Source organism: Aotus nancymaae, unplaced genomic scaffold (assembly GCF_030222135.1).
Source record: "Aotus nancymaae isolate 86718 unplaced genomic scaffold, 86718_ANA_hifiasm-v0.15.2.pri h1tg000004l, whole genome shotgun sequence".
NCBI lineage: Eukaryota > Metazoa > Chordata > Mammalia > Primates > Aotidae > Aotus > Aotus nancymaae.
Window position 1 is genome coordinate 52262368 of NW_026988415.1, and position 10771 is coordinate 52273138.

At 35.4% G+C, this 10771-nt stretch overlaps 1 protein-coding gene across 1 annotated transcript; it reads left to right on the forward strand.

Annotated features, from left to right (window-relative positions):
• The first annotated feature begins 2558 nt into the window (after positions 1–2558).
• On the forward strand, positions 2559–2909 carry LOC110567554 (histone H2A-Bbd type 2/3-like). Its single transcript, XM_021667314.2, has one exon. It carries the CDS (start codon positions 2559–2561, stop codon positions 2907–2909), a length of 351 nt encoding a protein of 116 aa, XP_021522989.2.
• Positions 2910–10771: the final 7862 nt, after the last annotated feature.

Here is a 10771-nt window from a genome sequence, read left to right on the forward strand (position 1 = left end):
ATATAACTGATATGGATCATTAATGCCCACTTTTTTTAGTTTGCTGAAGTCCTGCTAGTTTATCTACATACTTAGTTTTCTTATGTTATCACAATTCTTTTAAAAAAAGTTTGGGAAAGGTCCAGGACATATGTGAAACAATAGTAAATACATTAAACTTTACTACTAGGTAGATATGGTAACAATATATAAGAGTCATAGCTTTAGAAATTACTCAGTTTCACTTAGAACTTAAAATCTAATGGACTAATGATTTTGCCAAAAGGAGGAGATTATACAGTGGTGGATTAATTAGATCAAAACTCATACATGTTGTGTTCTTACTTTAGCAGTCAATAAATGTCTCCTTTGGGTGCTTTTATGGAACTACCTTTGATAGTCGTTTTGTATTCTCTCTTCTTTACATTTTCATTCAGAGAAATTTATTTTGAATAATTGCTGCTTCTGCTTTAAATTTTGTTTATGTGCTCATGTTAGTCTTTGAACATCTGTGAGATGTTTTTTTTTAATTCTATAATCATTTGGGTTTACTGCAATATATAAGAGTCACCTAATCTCATCCAAAGTTTATAGAAGAGAAATGTAAAAGACTTGCTAGGTTAGGTCATGTGCCTACCACTTCCTCCACTGTCATCTTTTTTTTTTTTGGCAGGCAGTTAACTGATTGCTACAAAATTTATCTTTCCTGTTAACCTAAGTTTATGTTTCTTTTACAATAACCATTCTAAGGCATAATGTGCTGCATAAACATGTTCTAAAAAATAACACTTTGCTAGTATTGAAGTGTGGGAGTGAGGTCTGATGCACTCCTATGGTATGAAAAATTTTCAAATGTTCCATAAAAAGACTCAAAGAGTGTACTACTCTCCCTACTATATACTTGTTATAAAAAATAAATTGTTAAACATTACCTCAAAATAGCAATGATTTAAGTTGCTGAATTATTTAAAAAGCTGTTTTCACTATCTTTTTGTCTCAGCTGACATCTTTCTAAATCAAGAATGAGCATAAAGGGTGAATTTAAAAGCTCTAAAATTATTAAAAATTCTTTATGATTTCTTCTAGAAGAATAAGCAAAAACATTTTTGATGAAGTGAAAAAATGATATGGGACTTTATCTCAGCAGATACGAAATCCTACTAGAAGAAAAGAAACCTATATATGTATATTAAAATGTGTCATAGAAAAAGAGAATGTCATCCAACTAAACAATAGGGTCCACCAGCTACTGGGAGGCTGAGGCAGAAGAATTGCTTGAACCCAGGAGGCGGAGGTTGCAGTAAGCCAACATTGCACTCCAGCCTGGGTGACAAGAAGAGTAAAACTTCATCTCAAAAAAAAAAAAAAAAAAAAAAATAGGGTCCAAAAACAGACCCATGTTTAAAAATGAGACAAACAGAAAAAAGTTTTGATGAGGATATGAAGAAATTGGGACTCTCATGCACTATTGTTGGATGCGAAAAATTACAGCTGCTGTGGAAATCAGTTTGGTGGTTCCTCAATAAGTTAAACAGAATTACCATATGAGCCAGCAGTTTGACTCCTAGAAATAGACCCAAAAGAACTGAAAACAGATATTCAACCAAAAGGTTGTAGACAGATGCTCATGGCAGTGCTATTCACAATAGCCAGAAGGCAGAAATAACTTGCCCATCAACTGATGTGTGGATAAACAAAATGTGGCCTATTTATACAACGGAATAATATTCAGTCATTCAAAGGAAGGAAGTACTGATTCATGCTTCTACATGGATGAACCGTGATGAGAACATCATGCTAAGTGAAAGCAGCCAGACACACAAGGCCTCACATTTGGTTGTATGATTCCATCTACATGAAATCTCCAAAACAGGCAAACTTCTATGGACAGAAAGCAGATTGATTAGTGGTTGAGGGACTATCGAGAACTTGTGTATGTGGTGCGGTGGGGGTGGGGGTGCGGGGGTGGTAGCAGTGCTGTGGAAGGAGGAGTGTGGGAAGTGACTGCTTATAGGTACAAAGGTTTCGGTTTCTTTTCTGGGTGTTGAAAATGTTTTGGAACTAGGTGGTTGTGATGGATGTGCAACATTGTGAAGGAGCCGTACCGATCAACCTCCCCGCTGCCAACCCATAATGTTCCCACAGTGTTCCCATCCAGTAGAAAGGGAGAGTTCTCACCGGCAAAGAAAGGGTCATCAGCAGGATTCCCCATGCCCCGCCCCCCTCCACCTCCACCCCACGGTCCTCCGGCCACTTCTAGGCCCAGACCTGCTCCCTCAGGGGCCAATGAGAAATCGATGAGGTCACCTGATGGGCGTGTCCCTGATGAGGCTGTCACCACGTGCGTGCTAGGCCGTTACCACGGGCATGCTAGGCCGTTACCAAGTGCGCGCTAGGCCGTTACCATGTGATGATGTGGTGGCACAAGGATGTGCGTGCCCATGGAACTCGGCTCCCCAGCCAATGAGGGGCTTGGCCCTGGTCGTTAGGATACACAGTACCGGACGCCGTAACTGTCATCTTGAGAGGCATCTTGTGCTAGAGCTAGCCGAACTGATATAGGGCACCCAATACCCAGCATGTCGGAGAGGAGGAGCCGTAGAGGGTCCTCTGGTGCTGGCCGCCACAGGCATACCCGCTCTCGCACCCCCCGAGCGGGACTCCTATTTTCGGTTAGCCAGGTGGAGCGCAGTCTAAGGGAAGGCCACTACGCCCAGTGCCTGAGCCGCAACGCGCCAGTCTACCTCGCTGCGGTGCTTGAGTATCTGACGACCCAGGTCCTGGAGCTGGCGGTTAAGGAGGCCCGAAACCACGGAGAGAGGATGATCACTCCGCGGCTGCTGGACATGGCGGTTCACAATAACGGGCTGCTGAGCGCCTTCTTTGACACGACAACCATCTCTCAAGTGGCTCCCCGCCGCCCGAACTAGCTGCTGATGACGACGACCCCGGGCCCCAAACCTCCTCCCCGCCCCAAAACCACCAACCCCCCCGCCCCCACCGGCCCTAAAGTCTTGGGCCTTCATTAATTCTGTCAATAAAGTGTTTATTGGAACCAAAAAAAAAAAAGCAGACTCATGTTTATTTAGTATTTAAATTTGGAAGCTTGGAATATTTAAAACAACTTCTTGACACATCTTAATACTCATTTGGGAAAGTAAATCAGATGCTTATATACCTAAAAACAATTCCAGGTGTTTTATTGTGTAGAGTTTTAAAAAGCTGCAACACATACACGCACACATGCACACAAAGCTCATGAGCTTCAAAAAGTTCATGGAAAATGTGCATTATGAAAAAGCTATACATGGATTTCAATTTTCTTTGCACCAAAATAAACTTATAGTAACTTGTTATAACATATCTGATCAATATCTAGTGTGAGTCACTAGGAAAAATAAATATCAGTTTGAAAAAAGCTCCTATCAGAGCAACACAAATTCTTCTAAAAGTGAAGCAAGGACAAACATCAAATTTATGCGGAAGGCTAGGCAAGGGAGCTTACAGCTGTGATCCAGCATTTTGGAGGCTGAATGGGAGGGATTATTTTGAACATTCTTGTTCAAGGTTTTTTGGGACTATGTTTTCATTACTCCCAAGTAAATACCTAAAAGTGAAATTGCTGGATTATGTGGTATGTGTCTGCTTAATTTCCTAATAAATAGTTTTACAAAGTAGTTTTAGCATTTTATACTCCTAGTAACAATTCATGAGAATTCTAGTTGTTGCACATCCTCACAAACATTTGAGATTTGTGAAACATTTAAATTTCAACTATTTTAATAATCGTATACTGATATCTCATTATAATTTAATTTTAATTTCCCTTATAACTAATGATGTTGAACATGTTAATGTTCTTATTGACCATTAACATACTTTGTGTGAGATATATATTAAAGTTTTTATTTCTCTTTTATTGCATTTATTCTTAATTATTGAGTTGTATGCATACTTTATATATACTAGCTAAAACACTTGTCAAATATGTGCTTACAGATATTTTCTCCCATTCTGTGACTTGTCCTGGTATTTTTTAAAGGTCCCCATATTAGTCAAGATTCTCTAGAGAAACACAACCTATAGAATATATATATGAAGAAATTTATTATATATAAGAATAGATGAAAAGATTTATAATAAAGAATTTGCTTACACAGTTATGGTAAATGAAAAGTTCCAAGATCTGCAGTCCGAAAGCCTGAGAACCAGAAGAGCCAATAAAGTCAGTTTTGGTCTCTGTTTGAAGGCCTGAGATTTAAGAAAGCCAAATGGTGTAAGTGTTGGTCCAAGTCTGACAACAAGAAAAGACTCATGTCCCAACTGGAAGATTTTCAGGCAGAGCAAACAAATTTACTCTTGCTCACTCATTTGTTCTATTCAGGTCTTGAAAGGATTGGATGAGACCTACCCACATTGGGGAGGGAAATCTGTTTCGCTCAGCATACCAACTCAAATGTTATTCTCATCTTGAAACACCCTCACTAACATGCCCAGAATATTTAACCAAATATTTAGGCACTCCATTACCCAGTCAAGTTAACAAATAAAATCATCATAGTAGTTTTAGCTGAACACAAATTTTAAAAAGAAGATAAAGTCTAATTTATCATTTTTCTAAAAAACATAATTAATGCTGTTCATGTACTTTCTGAGAAATCTTTCTTTAACCCATGATAATGAGGATATTGTTATAGATTCTTCTAGATACTTTATGTTTCCAACTTTTATGTTTATGTCTGCAATCCATCTTAAATTAATATTGTGCATGGTATTAGTTGGAGATTTTAGTTTACTAAGCCTGCCATAGGAAATTAGCACAATTAGATGCCATGTCTTCAAACAACAGAAATGTAATCCTTCAGTTTTAGAGACCAGAAGTTCCAAATCATGGTTTCAACAGAGCCATGCTCTCTGTAAAGGCTGTAGTGGAAGAAACTTCCTTGCCTTGTTTTAACTTCTGTTGGTTGGCAGCAATCTTTGATTTTCCTTGGCTTGTAGTCACATCACTACAATCTCTGTCTTTATAGTCATATGGTATTCTCTCTGTATGGCTGTTTCCTCCCTTCTTTTTACAAGAACATTAGTCATATTGTATTTAGGGCACACTAATCCTAATCCAGTATGACCTTAACTTAACTGATTATATCTTTAAACATTATGTTTCTAAACAAAGTCACATATTAAGGTTCTGGATAAACATAAATTTGAGAGGTACACTATTCAACACATTATAGAGCCTGATAATGGGTCCATGTTGTCTTTTAAATATGTTTATCCTATTGTTGCAACACTATTTATTGACAGGATTTTCTTCCCCACTGTCCCACGCCCATTTAATTATCATAATATCTTTGTCAAAAACGTTGACTATATATGTGAAGGCTTATTATTGTTATCGCTATTATTTTTAAATCCATTTTCAAATCTTACATAAATATCACATTTTCTTGATTATGCCAGCTTTATACTAAGGTTCAAAATCAGTTAATATTAATCTTCCAACTTTTTTCTTTTTTTTAGAAAAAGATACATTCTGAATTTTCTAGAGCTTTTGAATTTTAATACAAATTATAGAATTGTTTTGTCAGTTCTGACCCCTTAAAAGTAACTTATTAGGACAGTAATTGATAATGTCTTTAATCTATAGGATAATTTCAGGAGAATATTTTAATAAAGATGATTTTCCAAATCATGAACCTGGAGTATTGCTCTACCTTTTTACCTCAACAATATTTTGTAGTTTTCAATGTAAAGCTCTCACATAATTTTGCTGTTTATTTCTACATATTTCCATTTTTAGTCTATTATTTATTGAAGTTTAAAATTTCATTTTCAAATTAGACTAGAAACTGTATAATGCAACAGATATTTGTGTATTGATCTGTTATCTTTCTTTCTTACAAATTCATTCATTAGGTGTATTAGGGTTTTGTATAATGGCACATTCTAGGATTGCCAATGAAGCATTCAACATAACTTACTAGAGAAGACATCTCTGTGTTTTTCCTGTTTCTAGGAGAGCGTTCATTGAATCTTTTAGAATTAAGTATTATGGTAGCTCTGTTTTCATGAGGACACTTTATTACATTAAATAAGTTTCTTCTATTCCTAATTTTTCTGAGAGATTTTATCATAATTGTAAGCTAAATTCTAACAAATACGTCTCATTTTATGAGATAATCATCTGATGTTACTCTTATTAATGTGATGAATAAAATTATTGATTTTCAAATATAAAATCATTACTGTATTCCTAATATAAAACCCACTTTCCTAAACCATCCTTCTTACATTTTGATGGATTTGGTTTACCAATATTCTATTAAGAATATTTGCATCACTGTTCATGAAGAATATTTATCTTTAGATTTTTTTTTGTTGTTGTTGTTACTGTATTTGTTGTCAGGTTTTGGTATCAGAATTACACTGACTTTATAATATGAGAGGACCAGTGTTACCTCCTTCTCTATTGTTGAAAATGTTTAAGATTAGTTGTATTTCTTCAATGAATGTTTGATAAAATTCATCAGTGAAAATTTCTGGAAATGCAATTTGTTTTGTGGGAAAGTTTTTATTTAAAATAAAATGTATTTAATTGGTGATACGGTTTGGCTCTGTCCCCACCCACATCTCATCTTGAATTCCTGTGTTTTGTAGGAGTCATCTAGTGGGAGGTAACTGAATCATGGGGGCAGATATTTCCCATTCTGTTCTCATGATAGTGAATAAGTCCGATGAGATCTGATGATTCTATAAGGGGCAGTTGCCCTGCAATCTCTCTTCTCTTGTCTGCTGCCATGTGAGATGTGCCTTTCACCTTCTGCCATGATTGTGAGGGCCTCCTAGGCATGTGGAACTGTAAGTCCATTAAATCTTTTTCTTTTGTGAAGTGCCCAGTCTCAGGTATGTACTTATCAGCAATGTGAAAATGAACTAATACAATTGGTATCATATTATTCATAGTTTATTTTGATCTTGTGTCAATGTTGGTAAATTGTATTTTCTAAGAAAATTACCCACTTAATCCAAGTTATTTAATTTATTGAAATATTTTCTTAATATTACATTAATTTATTATACAATATGGTACTATACAATATGGGGTCATATTTATTTCATTCTTCATATTGATAATTTATATTTTTTACCCTTTATTGATAAATCTTGCTAAAGCTTATTAATTTTATTAGTGTTTTAAATAACCAAGCTTTGGATGTCTTTTTTTTCTCTTACTGATTTTTCGTTTATTATATCTTTTCATTATTGTCCTTTTCTCCTATACTTTGTTTAATTTGCTCTTATTTTGCCAGTTTCTTAAGGTGGAAACTTAAGTAGATTTGAAATTAAACTTCTTTATAGGCATTTAAAGGTATACTTCTTTTTCTCCCTAAACTTTGATTTATCTGTATTCCACAAATTTTAACATGGAGGCTTTAAATTTTCACTCAATATAGTTCCTGATTTTCCTTATGGCTTTCTACATGACTTATATATTTACAAGTCTACTGCTATAATGTCCAAATATCTGGAGTATTCTCAGAGTTGTATCATTATTTATTGCCAAATTACTATTGTAATTTTTAGAGGTCATACTCCCTACAATTTCAATCTTCTAAAATTAAGATTTGATTTATGGCATCTAATATGGTTTGGCTGTGTCCCCAACTCAAATCTTATCTTGAATTGTAGTTCCCATAATCTCCACATGTTGTAGAAAGAACCTGGTGGGAGGCAATTAAATCATGGGAGCAGTTACTTCCATGTTTTCTCATAATAGTGAGTGAGTTATCAGGAGATCCAATGGTTTTATAAGGAGCTTTTCTCCTTTGCTAAGCACTTCTTCTTTCTGCCACCATGTAAAGAAGGACATGTTTGCTTTCCTTTATGCCATGCTTATAAGTTTCCTGAGGCCTCCTCAGCCCTGCAGAACTGTGAGTCAATTAAACCTCTTTCTTTTATAAGTTACCCAGTTGCAGGCAGTTCTTTGTAACAGCATGAGAATGGACTAATATAGTATCTAATTTAATTAACTTTGATAAACAGTCCATGTCTCCTAGAAAAGAATGCACATTCTTAAGTTTTCAGGTGAATTACTTTGCAAAGTCAACTAAAGCAGATTTGGGGATATTATTGTTCAGGTCTTCCAAATCCATACTGATTTATTATTTGCCCTGTCAATACTCAGAGAGAGTGATAAAATACTCTAATTATGAAAGTGGATTTGTTTGTTTCTCCATTTAGTTATATCCATTTTTGCTTAATATATTTTAAAGCACTGTTAATAAGTTCATGCACTTTAGGATGGTTTTGCCAACTTGATAAATTTACCCTTTTATTTCTGTGGAATGTGGCTCTTTATTCCTAGAAACTTTCCTTATTCTGAAGTTTACTTTGCTTGATATTAAAACAGTCACTTCAGCTTCCTTACAAATGTTAGTCTTTGCATGATATTTTCTCTTTTCTTATACTTTCAACTTGCCCATATTTTTTATGTTTAGAGTATATTCTTATAGATGACTAATAGTTGTCTATAATATAGGTCTTATATTTTACTTTGATACTATTTCCTTGGAGTTGTTAGCATATTTGTGGGATTATTGTTTCAGGTTGGTTTAAGTCTATGATCTTACTTTGTCTTCTAGCTCTATTTTTGGTGTCCATGTTTTTCTTTTAGTGCTTCTTTTGAGTTTGTTGAATAGTTTTCAGTCTTACATTTTAAATATTTTGTGAGTGTTAAAATATACAGGTTTTTTAGTGGCTGCTCTAAAGATTATAACGTGAATCCTCAAATTTCTATCTCTTTAGAGTTAGTATTAAATAACTTTATTTGAAATATGAAAGCTTTGAAACAGTAAAATTCAGTTTATTCCCAACATTTTTATTTTGTCATATATTTTAAATCTTCACATGTAACAGTCCTTACACTACAATGTTTTTGCCTTTAAAATATTTCAAAAATGTAAAGAAGAAGTCTTTCATGTACCAAAATATCTACTATTTCTAGATAATTTCTACTGATCTGTCTACAAGTTCATTAAATCTTTCCTGCATAGTCTCTAATCTGCTGTTAATTCTATACAGAAGTTTTTAAATAGTGGCATTATTAAAACATATTTCATATGTCATACAATTCACCCATTTAATGTGTACTATTTAATTTTTTTTAGCATATTCAGAGTTGTACAAAAAATACCACACCAATTTTAGAACCGTTTCATTACCATAACAAAAATACTAAACTAAACTGGACCTAAACTGAAGAACTTGAGGCAAGATGGGATGTTGAGTAACCAGCCCAACCTAGTACATGGGTGCCCTTAGTCCTGGAGGTAATGAGGGATTGAGAAAAGGAAATGAATACAGAGACACAAGAATAGAAGTTACAGCATGGGTCTAGGGGACCAACACAAGCGTGGGAAACACGTTGGTTCTGAGCTCTGGGCTCTAAACACTTTTATTATGTGCATAATCTCCTTGATCTTATGGGCGTGGAAGGGGAGGGTGAAGTCGTAGGTAAGATAGCCGGGTGGAGAGTACTTGAGATCCTTCAAGGACATGCTAAACTAGTGCTCTGAGTTTATCGCTGATTGTTATCAGGGTGCAGGTGTGGCTGTATCAGATGTATAGCGGATGAGGAGCCACAGGATCTGACCACACCCAATGCATCCAGGGGCTTTTATCTCCAGAGCATTGAGTATATAGAGCAATTAACTGATCTTGTGAGCAGAGGTCACCTTCCTTCTCAGAGATCTGTGCATAAGTCCTCTTTACAAGGCCCTCATGCAGTCTCCATATTGAGAAAGCATTTGTGGGACCAGAGGAATATTGCCTGTTCTGTAACCACCCCGAGGTGCTCCCCAGTGTTACTGTGCTCTCAGATGGTCTTTACTTTAGGCCTCCTGTTGCCGCTTGATTTCTAATTAACTGCACCAATAATATAGTTCAGTTCGGTGTATAAACTTCTCTAGATACTCTTTCCACAGTGGTTCACAGGGCTTTGTTCTTCCTGCCTGGATTATCTTGACTATGGATAGCTTATTTTCAAGAGTTCATTGTCATTTTAATCCCGGTCCAGATCACTTCTCCAAAATCTTTTCAAATCAATTCTATTTTGCTGCTTTAATTTTCTAAAAGCCATAGATTCTAAATTTTTCAATCAGCACATACTCTCACCAGAAGTTAAACCAATACAGGTAGAAAAAGAAAGCTCCCTGAACAGTGTTTTTAACTAATGATATTTTTTTAAGCTTACCAATATAAGTATTTTTAAAGGTTTTATTTTTCAAAGTCATAACAATGATTGTTCTTGTTTTCTCTCATAGTATAGATTGCCATGGGATAAATCATGGACCCTAGCTTCTATTTTTCCAGATAAATAAGTAGAACATGTTATTGGGATTATATCATTTAATATTAATTTTCTTGAAGAAGAAAGATCTTTTTCTGCCAAAGTTTCATGTTAGTACTCAAATTGAGGTCGAAAACAGAAGCAGGTTTAACATTGAGATGACTCAGATTGTGTTCCTGTAGGTTTGAAGTGGGCCCTCCTGCCTTTTGAGGGGGAAAACTGACTTTTTTGAACACATATCCTGTATTAGTTGGGTTGTTTTGTATTGAGGACCCAAAAAAGTCTTGGAAGGGACTACTAGCTTCATCGTGAATGTTTGCCTATCACCAATGTGACTCCACAGGGAAGACTTCCTCAACTGGCATTCAGTCTATAATTTTCCTGTCTGTTATTAATTTGTTCTGAGTTACTTTGGATTTTGTAATTTAGCCAAATAAAGGC